This window comes from Eretmochelys imbricata, chromosome 3 (genome assembly GCF_965152235.1).
Source record: "Eretmochelys imbricata isolate rEreImb1 chromosome 3, rEreImb1.hap1, whole genome shotgun sequence".
NCBI lineage: Eukaryota > Metazoa > Chordata > Testudines > Cheloniidae > Eretmochelys > Eretmochelys imbricata.
Genome location: NC_135574.1, coordinates 208,109,725 through 208,126,235, shown reverse-complemented (window position 1 = coordinate 208,126,235; position 16,511 = coordinate 208,109,725). Strand labels below are relative to the sequence as shown.

Below are 16,511 nucleotides of genomic sequence, written 5' to 3'. Positions count from 1 at the left end.
GAATGTTTGTTTTTTTGTGTACTGTTCAATTATTATATACAAAGAGTAAAGGCTGATCGGTGTGCCAGTTCCTTCCCTTGCTGCATTCTCGTACCATGTGCTCTTTGTCTGGGTCACTGTAACGTAGAGATCTGCATTGGCAGTTCCACACGACAGCACAAAAGATTCATTTATAGGAAATGTTTCTAACTCTCACTTGATGTATTGAAATTCCTTCTTTGTACCACAAAAACCATTGTGGGAAATGATCTTGCAATGAATGTACGTTTTTTAACAAGCTGCTAAACCACATAAGGTGGGGGTGAAACTAACCTCCATGCTACAGTCACCTGCATGTATCTGAACTTTCAGAGAGAAACTTGCTGTATGTCGGGAGGCTTTACTATTTTAGTATGCAAGGCATTTCATGTTAGCTCCTGTCACCCAGCGAACCTGGCTTATATCTTCCTTACAAGAACTCCTAGAGCTTCCTCATCATCAGCTTCATCACAAGCACAGGCGGGTGATAGGCCGACATGAAACACGCTAATTGCAAAATCTGTTCCATGCTCCCAGGTGAATAAAGGGGCTGCTCATGGGATACCTGCCCCTTCAGCTTGGTCCTTCCTGAGAAAACCACGGCAGGCTCCTGTCCAGCCCTGCTAATTTACATGGGCTGTTACTGCTTGGGGAAGGGATTGGCCTTGCAGGCTTTTTCCTTCTTCCTCTTTCTTGCTGCTATCAAGTTGCTTTTGCAGTTGGGGACTAGAACACGTTTTGCATTGTTTTCCTTCCACTTTGCTCAGTGGATAGTGAAAACAGTCCTTCTGCATTGGTGCGTGTTCTCAAGCAGAGAGCCGGAGGCAGACTCTCCCAGGGACAGGTAATCGCGGGAGAAGTAGGGAGTTCTGTGGCAGGGGGATTAGCTTCACAGGTCTAGCACGTCTTGCCAAGATGTTGAGGAAAGGGTGTGAAGCAAAGAGCGCACACAGTGAGAAGCAGGGCACGCAGCTAGCATAGCGATGGGTGTGGCATATGCACCTCTGAAGATCAGTAGAAGGACAGTGTAGCTTCCGGTGGTAAGACACTGGGAAAGGAGATCATCTCCATGAGACTGGTGCTGCCAAATCTTGGAATAGCAGGCTTCTGCAGACTAGCGTCATAGTTCTACGGGATTGTATTCAGTGAGGGCACCTGCTCCGTGTTATCCCCTGGGGCAGCTGACTTGGAAGGAATCAGGCACTCAGATTTTGGCTTTCCCCCTCACTGTAGTAAATTCTGCCAAGTCTCCCAGTCCCCAGTGAGCTCAGTCGCTGCTGGCAGAGCATAATGTCACTTCCAGGATATGCTGAGGCCCCGACAGGATCCAGTTGGAAGCTGTTACAGGGAAGGCTGGACTAAAACTCTTGCTGTCTATTTGCTATCTGCATTTCTCAGGATTAAGCCCTCTTCCCGTTCCCAATGCAGTGCTCTGAGTGGCGTTGGGAACTTGCTTTCTGTTCTTGGACCTTCCAGCTCCCATGAAAAGACGCAGGGACCAGCATATCCTTCCTTTGCATTATCTCCCACTGCCAGTGGCTCACTGCTGTTCTTCTGTCACGGCGAAGCCAGCCTGAGTCCAGATCATACATTCGCTGCAAGACGGCTAAGGTGCAGGGTGTGTCTGTAGCTGTCACTTCTGTTTCAAGCAGACAGAGTTCGATGATGCTGATGCACTTACGGCATGCAATTAGCCTGGACACAGGTGTGCAGAGTGTGGATGAGCTTCCTGGTTTGCTGTGGAGAGTTCATCTTGGGGGTCTTGTGTTTGCACAAGGAGCTGGTTCTTGAGAAAGTCCCCTTTACGCAACCCTCCAGGCTAGTGTCATCTCGGAAGCACATTAGACAGACTCATGTGGGTCTGACGGCAGGTCTCATCTGTTGTTGCATTCAGAGAAGTTCTGGAAGCCCATTTCAGTGGGGGGACTGTCTGCTGTAGCTCAAAAGGTAATGAGGGATTGGTTTGGAAGGACCAAGTTGTCTGAAGGGGTCCAAAGCTTTTTTTTCCCTGAGCCTTTTTATTCTTCCTGTGTCTAATCCCTTTAGAGCCTAAGGTAAACCCCTCGGCCTTTTTGTACTGCAATAACACTGTATTATATGCTTGCACTATTCTGGGCAGACCAAGCATGCAAGAAATAATTTAAAGCTTTTTTTCAGAAGAAAAGCACTGTATTATTGTGTATATAGAGATCCTGAGAGAGAATTTGAATTCTAACTCTTGTATAAAAGCATGCACTGAATACCTGTATGTAGAACACGCTGTAAATGCTGCCGAGTACTGTAAGATCCTACACTTGAAACCACAACAAATGAGCAACTTCATCTAAAAAACAAAACAGAAGCTGTGCAATGGATTCTGTGCCTTTTTTAAATCCATGTATGTTAATCCAGACAATCGGAAAAAGCTTGTATACTACCAAAACCTTATTAAAGAATCAAAGGCACAACCCTGGTGATGGTGTTTTCTTTCACCCCTTCTCCTTTAAATCTGTTGGAAGATCCTTCTGTGATGTGTCATGCTGACCCTGAGCAACAAGTGGAAGAGCTCAGTTGTTAGACAGACAGGGCTTACCCCTTTTGAAGAGCTTCTCTGTGAACCGCAGGCAAGCTGGGCTGGACTGCCCCCCAGCTGAATTCACTCTGTTTTCCCAGTAGACCCAAATGATCAGACCTCTTTGGGTCCCAGGGATGCAGTGCTGACAGCTGTTTGTGTCACTGGTGCCGCAGCGTTGTCAGCGCAGCTCGTGCAGCTGTTCTCGGCGCTCCGGCGTCAGCTGAATGAGCAGAGAGCGCGGCCAGCTGATTCAGCAGACCTCGAGTACTCATCAGGAAAGCCCACAGGCTCAGTTCAGTGGCCAAGGTGCTCGGCCAGGTTCATTGTTGCCAAAGCACCGTGCTGGTGCCCCATAGGAGCCACAGATACACTAAACTGTATGCCTGTGAGAAGGTTCCAGCTCTGTCCCCTAGATCAGTACAAAGATACCCCTCCTTCCGCTCTCCTTTTATGCATCGATACGAACAAGTTAACGTAGTACATTCCATACGCTTTTCGTTGTCAGCCTGTACCTTGTATCTGCGAGTTCAAACCAAACATTCTCATCCATTATCCTGCCATCCCCTGCTTCTCTTACGAGGGGTCAGTGCATCCCTGTACCATCTCTTGGGAGTTAGTTTATGTAGTCACTCTGGGTGTTCTTGGTCCATCCTCGCAGGTCAGGAATGTGCTTATTTGGTTAGATAACACCTAGTGTGTTACTGTTCTGCCAAGGCCAGGCCTGCTTTGGTTCACACGTCAGCTGTGCCTGGGGCTCCAGCAAGGCCTAGGCCAGCTTTAGGTTCATGTTTAACTAGTGAGCTAGGGCTGTGAGCATCTCCCCACTCCAGGAGCTCACTGAGGTGTCCGAGACAGCCAGTGTTTCATTCAGATTTGCGATCAATTTTCAGCAGGCCCAAAGGGATCAGGGTTGTTGACTTTCAGCTGATAACCTCAGGCAGTCTTGCCATGACGTGAAGAGTTTGGAGAAGACAAGACAAGAAAGCTTCTGCTCCCAGTACTGTGGGGAAGGTGTGCTTACCGACCAGACCAGAGGCTGATTTCTAATACCACTCTTCCCCTGATGGCTGCAAATACCTCCTCTACTTCATAACCTGTATTGTGAGCCAAGGTGTCACTGCTGCCTTGGCGAGGTAAAGGTCACTCACCAGTATGACATGTGAGAATTTGCACCAAGTCACCGCAGGCAGAGCTGGGCGTAGATCCAAGGTCTCTACTCTGACAGTGCATCCCATGGCTCCTGGTTTACCGCTCCGGGTACCTTCCCCTCATGCATGGTAGGAAAGATATCTCTCACACATAATGAATATTTTACCAGCAGGGCAGGAATCTGTGACTAACCTGCACAAAGCATGTGTTCCATGCTGGAAGAGTGACGCTTGGCAGGTCTGTTGGACACTGTGTTGTTATCTCCCTTGTATGGGCTGGTCTACATAGAGGATAAGAGCATTCTTTTCCTCTGGCTAGCGGCTCCTATCCTATAGCTGAAGTGAATGCAGTCTGCCCCATAAAGCTGCAGGCTGTGGGTTCATAACCTGGGGGGGAAGGTTGATACAAAGCTCCATTGTGTTTTCATGGGTTAAACAAGTTCCTAACTTGGCATGTTTTTCTGAAGGACAATGTGTATGAGACTTGGCTGCTCTATTAGAGAACCAAGTTCTGTCCCAGCTCTGTATAAAGTGACCTCTTGTAAGCTCTGTTACCTGTGAAAGGGGTGAATGCTAAACTGTCCCCAAGGTGATAAGGCAGTGATAAGCCGTGGGGGACAGATCTGGGTCTGGGACGTGTGGTCTCTGGGCTTGCAGTGCAATGTGGGAGTCGATCCCTCTGATTTTGCCTCCCCGGGATTGCTCGAAGGCTGGAAGTTTTCGGACCATTGTGAGATTGCCTGCAGCAGGGGCTGTGTCACTCGTGGTGACTTGGTTGTGTGCAGTGTGTGTCTGGGCAGTGCGGGGGAGGAGTTTATGCAGATCTATGGCTTCACACTGTATTTCCTAGGTTTGTCTGGCTTTGAGTCTCTTAGCAGCCTGATCTGTCCCTCACAAAGTGTTTCCTAAAGATTGAATTCCCTGTGGTTTCCAACGGTTTAAATCAAAGAGATTGAAAGGAGGGTACAGCCTGCGGCCCCAGGGAGACTCAGCCAGGCTTCTGGCATGGAGCATCTCCCCCACGCCGGGGAATCCTCCCCGCACAGAATCTCCCAGCATGGGGCACTTTCTGGAGCTGAGCAGAGGCAGGAGGAGGCATAACAAAGACAGCCCTGCACCCTGGTAATTCTTTATTGCTGTACTGCCCAGAGGGACTGTGGCAGCAGGGTGCGCAAGCTAGGGCAGCCTTCAGGCTGCTCTAATCTATGTCTGGGGCTGATCCATCCTCCTTCGGCCCCAGCAGTGAGAAGGTGCAAAACCTCCCCTCCCAGTCCCAATCCTGAGCCCTCTCTTCCCCCCAGCATACTGTAGAAAATCCGACCCTTTCAGTTCCATCACCCTTCTTTGCCAAGGAGACCTGGGCTCCCCGGTTCAGGTGCCCCCGGGCTGCAGTATGTTTCACAGAGCAGCGGAGATGCTGTGCCGTGCATGGGCTCTGAGGAGTCTGCCTTTTGACCAAAGTGGGTTTTGATGAAAGGTGAGACTCCCCAGCCTGAAAATCTGGAAGAAGGGATTTCTGGAAGCGCTGTAACTCAACAGCTACTGTTGGAATCAAAGGTGTCTTTGAAAATTCAAAAAAGCTCAGATTTCTCGTCCCAAGTACTTTTTCTCAAAACAATAGAACTCAAAGAATGCAATGGTCCCCTTGAAACAGAGTTAAAAAATTGCAGTGGTCCTGTTGAAAGGAATCTTTGGTGCAATCTCTGGCCTGGTCTGCACTAAAGGGTGAGCTTGACATAGCTACATTGATGAGGAGTGTGAAAACCCGTCTCTGGCAACAAACCCCGCCAGTGTAGACACAGCTGTGTGGATGGAAGAATGCTTCCCTCAACGTAGCTACGGTCACTTGGGGAGGGGCTGCAGACTATGTCTATCCTACAGGGCTATGCCAGCATAGCTACGCTGGTATAGTCATGGTAGTGTAGACATACCCTGAACGACAGAGCTGCCATCAGCTCCTCCTGCACGGAGCAGTCTCCCTTCCTAGAACTCAAAGGGCTTTGCAAAGGCGGGTCAGTATCATTAGCCCTGCTTTCCAGATGGGCAGAGTGAGGAGAAATGAACCACCCAGGGCGCCAGAGGCTGCTGCAGGTTTGGAGGCCAGGTCTTGGTCCTGTGCCGTGTCAGGGCTAACTCCCGCGGTTACTAACGCCCCTTTCAGCTGAGTTACATGGTGCGTTCAGCCCAGGCAGTGGAGCTGGAACACTCTGAATAGTGGGGATGCTGAAAGCCAGCTCCCTTCCCCAACCACCCCCAGCCAGAGCTGGGGCCGGGAGCAGGGCCGTGTCTCCGCGAGGCAGTGGAGACCCAGACAGGGGTAAGGGGGCCAAGGCTGGGGCCACAGCTGGGAGCGGGTGCGGGGCTGGCAGCCGGGACCCCAGGCAGTGGGACAGCAGCCAGGACCCGGGGGGTGGGGGGCAGTGGATCCCCACGTAAAACCTGGCAGTGCTGCAGCACCCCCCTGTACCCCTAGTTCCTATGAGCCCAGGCTGGCTGGGGGGGGGCAGGTTAGAACTTGAGTGCTGCTTTCATGCAGTCTGGAACCCCCCTGCTTTGCAGTGAGGATGCAGGCTAACTCACTCTAATGCCTGTAATCTTCCGGTGCCTTCCCACCATCCCCCATGTGCCCAGGCAGACAGAGGAGTTTTCCAACAATTCAGTGGGAGAGAATTGCGGAGGAGCTCAGCTGTCTGCCGCGCTAAGAGCCGTGGGATTGCTCCAAAAGTCCCAGCACCACACCCAGGGAGCACAGCACTAGTGCAGACATGGTAACTCAGGTGGGGCTTTGCAGTGTGGGTGCTCTGCCCTGGACTAGGCTAACCTGGCTGCTCAGAGCTGGGGGCCAAACACCCAAGTTAACCCTGCAGTGAAGAGACACCCTCACGATTCCTTTGGGATGTCTTTCTTTTAACAAGTCCAGGGAATGTGAGTAACACAGGTAAGGAGATGGGTGTGCTAAAAGGATGTCTCACCACACTGTCACTGCAACCAATTCTCTTTGGGCCAGGTTTGCTGGCAGCTGATGCTGAGCACCGTTTCTTTTGGCCCAGTTCTCTCGCTGTCAGATATTTGTACTTCTTGGGGTTCTCTGCAGCAGGCATTTGAAAGGGGAAGCCAGGAAAGCACACAGGCCACCCAGAATGGTGAGGAACACAACATAACCGTGAGCTGGACGTAGAAGGTTTCATAACCCACCCTAGCAGTCAGTTCTTGCAAGGGAAGCCATCTCCCGACTGCAGTCAGGGTGGAAAGTCAGGGAAGGGGCATGAGCCGAATGTGCAGGGTAAGAGGAAGGTCCCAGTCTGGAGAGGACACCACCCATACTTTGTGGTGGGACTGTCGGCCACGCATGCAGCCAGACCCACAAGGAAGCAGAGGTTAAACGAAAGGGCTGAGGCATGTCTCGGCAACAGCAAGGCCGAAACTTAGAAGAGAGGGAAGGAATTGTTATTTTTCATGCTACCGTAGCACCTTGAGATCCAAATCTGGGTCGGTACCCCACTGGGCTAGGGGCTGTCCACGCAGCCCCGAGGGCTGCTTGGCTAATCCCAGAGAGGGCTGTAATGAACAGCAGGAAGGAGCTGATGGGGAGCATGGATCAGTGGGAACGTGTGCTGATCCAGGTTGGAGCATGCATGGCTAGATGGGGCGGATTTGTTTTTAAGTACAAAGGTGATGAGATATTAGGTACTAGCAGAGAATGAGAGAAATACCAGAGGTCTCTAGAATCGGGACCTGCAGCTGAGGAGAGAAGCTAATGCTGCCCAGCAAAAGAGTGAGCTAGAGCATTAATATCCAGCCCCATCCCTGGCCCCACTGCAGCAGGGCAGTGTGCGCAGGCCCCATGGGAGGTAGAGTGTTGGGGCATTGCAATAATCCCTCTGGCCCATATAGGAGCAGCTCCAGAGAGGTGCACCCAGCTCTCTTCGACAGAAGGCTGGTGGCCATGATGCAGGCCTTTGAGGGCAGAGGTTTAAAGAGGGAACTGGGGGATCGTCCAGCCAACAAAAGGGAAGTGGATGATCGTCCACCACTACTACCACCCACCCCCAGATCAGAGGAAATGGAACGGGGCTGGAGCAGGTGGACGTCCACAGAAATGTTTCTGGGAACAGCGTCTCTTCTCTGTGGGGAACACAACGCCCTGGGCAGGCTGCCAGGGCTCCTGCACTGAGGGCCTGATGCACAGCCCTGCAAAGTCACTGGAAAGACCCCTGGTGAATGCTGTTTGCACTGCAGGCCCTGTGCTCGGGAGAGCCCGCTTCAGCAAGCGAATGGAACACAGCCCTGGGCCGCAGAGCCGGCCTGGACACACATCTGCGAGGCGGTCCTCGGGCAGAAGAGCTGTCTGGGTGCATCGCCCTGTGCAGTGCCTTCAGTTCAGCAGCCGAGGCTGAGTTGACTAAGCGGTGATGGGACAGGAAGAGGGAGACGGGTCCGCATGCAAAGGCATCCGCTAGAGTCATGCTACAATTGGACCGACCTGCAGAGCCTGGGGCCTGGGAAATAAAGCAGGAGAAGTGAAGCAGAGAGTCCAGAGGGCACAGAAAAGCGGGTAGGCCAGGCCAGCCGCAGGGGAGGTAGATGGGGAAAAAAGGAGGAGGCCAAGTCAAAAAAAAAAAAAAAAAAAAGATACCAAAGCTTTTCCTGGGTAACAAAAATGGATAGTTGAGAGGCAAACACTCCAGACGCACTGGAGAAGGAGCTCCCCATAGCTGTGCTGGGAGTGGCTTCCCTGCAGTCTGGAACCAACGCAGAGTCTGCTTCAGATGTCTCAGGTGCACAAAAGGGCGAAGGGTGTTTCCATTCAAGGCACATTTAGTTATTCTGTGCAGAGCCGCTGCCTGTTTGCCGGTTGGGAAGGAATTTGAGACTGTATTGTTCACGTCAACAGCTATCTGGACACTTGTCCCCGTAAAACAACCAGGAGAGATCCTTGACTCTAGCTTGATGAATGCAACTGGGTATTGCAGGCTCTTTCCAATGATTTAAACCGGGGTGTGTCAAAACAAATCAAAGCTTAAATCAAAGCAAAGCCCTCAGGGAGTGTTAACGGGAAAACCTAACAAAGACACTCGATGTGTCAGCCTTCACTAATTGCTGGTCATTTTAGCGAGGGACTGGGGAAGGGAGGAGGGGAAGCCCATGTGGAGGGAACTGGGAGTCACTGATGGGAAGGGGACACAGATAAGACAGCCAGGGAAGCGGGAGAGGAGGATGGGGATGGAAAAGCAAAAGGCCATGACAGCAGGGCCCTAACTGAGCAGTGCTGAGTGTGATAATAAGGTGCTGAACACAAATAATAGCTAAGTTTACTCCAGAGAGGCCATATTCACTCTTTGCTGTTTGTGCAAACCTCACGTTGGAACCGGGGTTGGGGTGGCGAGGGGGAGTCCTCGATGGAATGAAGGATGGGTGCAGTCCTAAATTTATACCGGGCTGTCATTCAGGCTGGAGAACAAGTTTGATGCCCTAGGTGACACTGATGAGCAGGCGTACAGGAGACTGCCCGATGACAAGGAAATGGTTTTGGAGGGTTGCTTTGCCTCTCACCTGTACCCTGTTCTAGGGAAGGCTGGTTCATGGGCATGAAGAGAGATATGTGCCACGTGACCCTTCCCGCCGTGATTGGTGTTGTGAGATTGATGCCCATGCTCTCCTGGATACTAAGTATTTTCTTTTTCACGTCTATCTTGTTCCAGGTGTTTACACTGAACCCTTTTGAAATGAATGGTCTGCCCAAGGCGGTGCCTTTAAATTTGCCTTATCAAGACTTTAAAAGGGATGTGTCAGACTCTAGGGAAAAGCCTAGGATCATCCAGCGGATAAAGAAGGTCGACTTCTCAAACATTGTCTTGACCGCTCCTTGCAAACCACCGGAGCCCCATCTGGAACTGAATGGGGAGTGTGAGGAGGAAGAGGAGGAGGAGGAGGAGGAGGAAGAAGAGGAGGAAGAAGACGAGGAAGCTGGTTATTTGGGAGAAGAGATTGACATGCACAGTAGCTCCAGCAGCGATGTGAGCCAGAAAAGCACAGAGCGCAGTCAGGAAGGGGCGCCATCCACTCTGCTGGCTGATGATCAGAAAGAGTCCAAGGGCCGAGCTTCCATGGCCGATGGCGATTTAGAACTGGAGGAAGGCTCCAAAACACTGGTGTTGTTTTCACCGGGTGACATGAAGAAGTCTCCACTCACCACCGACTTGGCGCCAGATGTCGATCTGGGGACACTTGCTGCTTTAACGCCTCAGAGCGAGAGGCCGCAGCCCCTGGGCAGCCAGCTGGATGTGTCGGAGCCCGGGACCCTGTCCTCCGTCCTTAAGTCAGAACCAAAGCCTCCAGCAGCAGTTTCCACGACGTCCTCCCCCTTTACCAAAGTCGAGCGCACGTTTGTTCATATTGCTGAGAAGACCCATCTGAACGTCATGTCTTCCGGCGGCCAGCTGGTGAGGCATGAGGAGTACTGCCCTCCGGGCCAACTGGAAGAGATCATCCTTGAGGAGGAGCTGGAGGAGAACCTGGGGTTGGTAGAAAATGGGAGTGCGAATTCTGGTTTAGAAGGGGGAGAGATGGAAAGCTGCATGCTCTCGGTCAATCACATCGAAACCTCCTCGGAGACGGCGGGGGAGCCGCCGACACTTCCCAACGGTGTGGCCCAGTCCCCGGAGGAGAGGCTGGAGCTTAAAGGCAAAGCCGCGCTGGCATTGGATTTGGAAGAAACTGACCGGCTGGTTTCAGGAGAGCCTAGCTTAGAAAAGACCATTCTGGCGACCGAACGCCTTACGCAAACCGAGGCTCTCCTGGGAAAGGCAAAGCAGGGCCCTAGGAAACCTCTGAGTGCCAGATACAGAAGCCGGATTCCCATTTTGTTCTCCGAGGAGGACACCGGCTCAGACCAGTCGGCCTCACTCTCGGCCAAAGAGAGGCTTCACAAGAGGGCCAAGCAGCCCGACTTGGTTCGCCTAGTGATGGAGAGAAGGCAAAGCCGCCTCCTTAGACTGGCCTCTGGGGCCTCCTCCTCAGCCTCCTCCAGCGACGAGCGGAGACGTGCCTCAGAGACCCTCTCGGCCACCGGCTCAGAGGAGGACACCCATGACTCAGACGACTCTGTCCCAAGGAGGACGGGGGAGGGGAAGGCGTCCCACCCAGGAAGAGAAGGGAAAACTTTAAGCACAAAGAGCAAAATCCCTCGGCCCATTGTGCCTGCAAGGACGTCGCCAGCAGCAGTGAAGTTCGGGAGCCCAGCAGCACCAGGCAGCTCGCCGCTTGATGCAGCTCTCACCGCCAGGTCAGTCACCGGCACGGCCCTCACTCCTCACCGTGCAGGTCTCCCATCCCCCATTCCCTCGGCCTGGCCGTGGGGTTCCCCCCTGTCCCCTGTTCTCTCAGCCTGGCCATGGAGGGAACCAACCCCATGTTCTCTTGGCTTGGCCCTGAGGTTCCCTCCACCAAACCTCCTTTCTCTTGGCCTGGCGATGGGGTCCCTCCCATCAATCCCCTGTTCCCTCGGCCTGGCCTTGGGTGCCCCCTACCAGCCCCCCGTTCCCTCGGCCTGACCGTGGGGTTCCCGTCTCCACTTGTCTCCCTTCACATGCTCCATTTCTATTTAGGGCAAACCCAGCTGTGTTTAGCTCTCAGTTCCCAGCAGCCTGGGCCTGGCCCTGGAGCCCTTTGGGGCAGGGTGGCCTGGCCTGCCTACGTAGAGTTGCCAGGTGTCCGGTTTTCGACTGGAACGCCCGGTCGAAAAGGGACCCTGGCGGCTCTGCTTGGCACCACCGACTGGGCCATTAAAAATCCGGTCGGCAGCGCAACAGGGGCCCGGGCCACCTACCCTAGCGCTACACGGCTCCCGGAAGCGGCCGCCAGGTCCCTGCAGCCGCTAGGCGCACGGGCGGCCAGGGAGGCTCCGTGTGCTGCCCCTGTCCCGAGGGCCGGCTCTGCAGCTCCCATTGGCTGGGAGCTGCGGGGCCAGCGCCTGTGGGTGCAAGGGCAGCGTGTGGAGCCTCCCTGGCCACTCAGGCACCTAGGGGCTGCAGGGACCTGGCGGCCGCTTCCGGGAGCCACAGTAAGCGCCACCAGGACCCTGCACCCCAAACCCCCTCCCACACCCCAACCCCCTGTCCCAGCCCAGAGTCCCCTCCCACACCCAATCTCCCTCCCAGAGCCTGCACCCCCCAAAAACCCCAACCCCCTCCCCAGCCTTCTCCTGCACCCCAAACCCCACATCCCCAGCCCCACCTCAGAGCCCACCCCCCCCAGCTGGAGCCCTCACACCCCCACCCCGCACCCCAACCCCCTGCCCCAGCCCGGAGCCCTTTCCTTCACCCCAAACCCCTCATTCCCAGCCCCACCCCAGAGTCCACACCCCGAGCCAGAGCCTGCACCCCCCCACACGCTCCGAACCCCTCGGCCTCAGCCTGTAGCTCCCTCCTGCACACCCCTCATCCCTGGCCCCACTCCAGAGCTTGTTCCCCCAGCCCAGAGCCCCCCCACACACCCCTGACCCAGCCTGGAGCCCTCTCCTGCACCCCCAACCAGAGCCCTCACCCCACCCCCACCCCCCGCACCACAACCCCCTGCCCCAGCCCAGTGAGTGATGGGGGGGGAGAGAGAGTGACAGAGGGAGGGGGGATGGAGCCTCTGAGGAGGGGCGGGGCAGGGGCGGGGCCTCAGGCAGGGGGCGGGACAGAGGTGTTCGGTTTTGTGGGATTAGAAAGTTGGCAACCCAATGCCTATAGTTACTAGAGGGCCACATCCGCGAGGGCCAGCACTCCCCTTGGAGCTACGTTCACAGAGCACTCCCTGTGCAGGGGGCCTGGAGCCGGGCCCGGAGCCCCGCACCCTGTGCTGGGCGCAGCCGAGGGGTAGAGACCAGACAGGGCAGATGGGGCGGCGCCCTCTTCTCTGATCAGCACTGGGCTGGTGCCCAAAGCGCCGTGGGGCTGGGCCCGGTTGTGCTGGCTGCCACCTGAGGGAGGCCGGGTCTCTGCCCAGAGAGCTGGCAGCCTTAGGTGACGCGACCTGGGAAGGGCTGGGGAGAGCAGACACCAAGCGCAGTGGCATGGAGGCAGAGGGCTCTTGTCATCACACGAGCAAGGATTGGCTTTGCTGCCTGCCCATCCCGCTACCGGCCCATTTCTCCCACCCCCCCATGGCCTGGCTTCCCCACCTGCCCTCCCACCCCATGGCCTAGTTTCCCCACCTGCCCCTTAGTCCATTTTCCCACCCACCTACCCCACGGTCCATCTCCCCGTCTGCCCCTGGGCCTGGCCATGAGATGCTTGCGGGTTTCCTGCAGGGCTCAGCTCCGGCACAGGGTTTTCCTGCGCCCAGCCCTGGCTCTTAACCCCAGCCTGGCCCCTCCCCGGGCCGAGCCGGGAGCCCCGCAGCCAGCCCGGCCCTGGGAGTGGCTCGGCGTTAGGTCTGAGGCAGTTCAAGAGAGAAATGCCAGCGTACGGCTCGGGCCCCTGAGACACGGCAGCCAGCTCCAGGCAGAGGCTATGCGTGCCAATGAGAGCGCCAGGCTGCCAGGGGATTGCCTAGCACCAAAGAGCCCAGAGCCTTGGGTTTACCCCCCTCATCTCCTCTCTCTCCCTGCAGGCTTCAGAGGACAGCTGGGACTGCACCCAGTGACTCCCCACTGAAACAGATCCAGAGCCGGCTCCCTTCCTCCCCGAGTCCGGCTCCTCCTCCTCCCCCGTGGAGCTCTGCTCCCCCCTGGAGCCCCAGCCTGCCCCCACGCAACCTCAGTGCTTCCCCCAGACGGGAGAGTCCTTCGCCCTCCCGGCAGCATAGGCCAGGGTCTGCCCTGCAGCGAGTGCAACCGTCTCCCCGCCCTCAACCCCGCTTCCTGGCACGGGGGCTGCTGGGAGATCCCCCAGCCTCCCCAGGCCTGGCCAGAAAAGGACAAAGAGGGAAAACCCAGACTCAGAGCCCAGCAACCAAAGGAAGGCAAGTGGCCGCGGAAGGCAAGGCTACGGCCAGATAATGATCTTCTGCCGCCCACCCGTCAGGCTGGCTATCTCCGGCGTCTAGTGTAGACCGAGCTGCCGCCGCCCAGCCCTCCACGCCGGACCCACGAGCGGCGAGCAGCACGTCAGCGCTTCCCTCCCCCCCACGCCCGCGCCCACGCCGTCCGGAACCAGCTGCCCCAGGGCGGAGCGCCTCTGCCCCGCCGAGGGCTCAGCCGCAGCGCACGCTTGCTATTGCAAACCACCCAGCAGAGCCTCAGGCAGCCTGCCTAGGGCCTGCCCCCCCCCGGGCCCCTGCCCACGCCCCTTCTCCTGCTCCGTGAGCAACACCAGAGGCTCCAGTCCAGCGCGCTGACATGGGTGCTGCAGAGCGCAGCAGTCGAAGCCGGGGGAGAGGTGATGACCATGGGTGCTGCGCCCACTGGGAGGAGAGGGCTCTGGGACTGGAGGGAGCTGACCCCCCTCCCCCCACACACAGTGTGTTGCTCCAGGGAGCCCCCCCCACCCCCGGGCCTCGCCTGCTCTGCTTGCACTGACAGTGGTTACACCCAGCGAGCCAGGGAGCAGCCCCTTGCAGTGCTCAGCCACCTCCATCTTGGCTGGCAAACTGCCCCACGGAGGCTGTCGGGCCCAGCGTGCAGCTGAGGGGTGGGGGCGGGGCCCAGCCAGCCTTTCCTACTGTTGCCAGCCACGGCGCCACACTAAAGAGGCGGGGGTCACCGAATGCCTTTCGTGTGGGGGCCCTTGCACCGAAACGCCTTGCGCTTTGCGGTCATGGTGCCAGGGGGCGGTGGTGGGGCTGCACAGTGGCGTTAACACTGTGGGGCGGCGGGGGCGGGAGAGACTGCTGTATCCAACAGACAGGCAGTGCTGTGCTGCAGCCAGAGACGGGCTGGCCTGCTACTGCTACAGGAGCGTATAACTAGCTGATTTGGGCAGGTGGGGTTTCCGGCTTCCTCCTCCTGCACTCTCAGCTCACTGACGCGCTGCGGGAGCACAGACCAGGTGAATGTAGTGGCAGGGTCAGATTAAGGCCCCAGCTCCGGCTGGCATGTGATCCCTGCCGACCCCCAGCTCCCTTTAAAACCCTTTTAGCCTTCATGGCTGGGAAGCAACGCTTGAAAAACATGAGCCACGTGTGACCGATGCCGCAATGTCTGCCTGAGTCTGCAGAGAGCCTGAGACAATCGCTCTGAGAAGGACAAAATGCTCTATGCATCTCAATGGGGGCAACGCCAGGCCCCACTGCTCTGGGGAGCCCTCCCTGCACCATGCCAGCACTGGGGGCTGAGAGTGGCAGAAGAATACAACACACACTGCCCACCCAGGCCTGCAGATGCACCTGGCTGCCCACATAAGTACTTGCAGATGACACAAAGGTTGGTGGGGTGGTAAAGAACGATAAGGACTGGGCTGGCCTACAGCGCGCTCTGGCTCGCAGGGTACGTGAGCTCACTGCGAGAATAGGCATTAAAAAGAGCCAAATGCAAGGTCATTTTCCTGCCAACCAAGAACGTAGCTCACGGGGGGGGGTCATGTAGACACAGGGGTACAGCAGTAGCAGGGTTGCCAACACTTGCACTTTGTGTGTCTCTCCCACTAGTCGGTCTTTCCCTTGAAGCCTCCGTTGCTGGAGTCGTGCAAATCCCACCAGCCAGATTATTTTTTAAGACGCTCTCGAGCCTGCCTGGTTTCAGACACTTTAACCCAACTGCTGCCTCCAGGACAGGACCAGCAGCCGCAGGGAAAGCCCCACACTGAATTTTTTTTTTTTTTTTTTTTTGGTCATAAATTGTAACCAATGCCGGGGGGGGGGGGGGGGGGCGCTCCTGCTTTTAGGCTTTGTGACACAACATCAGTGAGCCCATAACTGGCCGCTTGGGGGCGGGGGCCCACGGCCAGGAGATGTTACACATTGGAAAGGGGTCTGACAGGAGCCACAAGCATGTTTACATGGCTGGAAAACCCCCCCTGCCAGCAGCCGGCTGGCACCTTGCTCCTACCATAAACCCTGGCTGCCCAGGAGCGTCTACTGCCTCCGGCCTGGGAGAGCCACTCCGGGCCTAGGCAGGGGGCCAGAAGCTGGGACGTGGGAGGCTGTGCGGGGAGGGGAAAAGCTCTGGTGAGCGGCAGAGACGGCACCAAGGGTAGGCGAGCCGAGGCAGCGCGAGGGCAGAAGGGCCTTACACCCCAGAGCCGGAGCTGATGTCTCCAGCTGCGCGGGCAGGCAGGGGAGGGCGCATTTGGCTGGCTGCTTTGCAGACCCAAGGGCAAAGGTGTTTCTACTGCAGTCACAGTGTGGGTCGGTGGCACAGCAGAGAGCCAGCTGCAGCCTGGAGCGGGGAAGCCCCAGCACTTCATCAAGCCTGTGACCTAACAACGGTCAGCAAACAGGCCTGCTGCAGGCAGGCCTACTGCTTGCCCCAGCAAAAGCGGGGGGCCGGGGGTGAAGGGTCTTACTCATGCAGCATTGCCTGGGGACGTGCGTGTGAACGGCAAAAAGCCTACTTGTGTACGCACGCGTGTGAGCGGCCCTGGGGCAGCGAGGGAGTGGTACTGTGGGTGACGGGCAGCAGCAACTGGGCATTTTAAGGGTCAGGAGCTTGGTACCAGCCTCCCCAACTGGGGCCTGAAGCCTAGCGGCTGCAGCTCTTCGGGTCAGGGCAAAGCTGGTGGTGGGGGGGGGTCAGGAGCATTTTGATCGCACGTCCCCAGAGCAGGCAGTGTGCGACTATGACTCCTCCATAAACGGGGGCCAACTAGCTGCCTCACGGGCTGCAACACCTCACATGGACACCAAGGGCAGCTGGCCGGGGCCCTGAG

The 16,511-nt window shown here is 56.5% G+C and overlaps 1 protein-coding gene across 1 annotated transcript in view; it reads left to right on the top strand.

Moving 5' to 3' along the window:
- TTBK1 (tau tubulin kinase 1) overlaps nt 1–13,705 on the top strand; it is a 120,663-nt gene extending 106,958 nt beyond the window's left edge. The window contains exons 14-15 of the mRNA XM_077812083.1: nt 9,423–11,005; nt 13,318–13,705. Of these exons, the coding sequence (XP_077668209.1) occupies nt 9,423–11,005; nt 13,318–13,705 (1,971 nt within the window). The remainder of the gene's footprint in view (nt 1–9,422; nt 11,006–13,317) is intronic.
- Nucleotides 13,706–16,511: the final 2,806 nt, after the last annotated feature.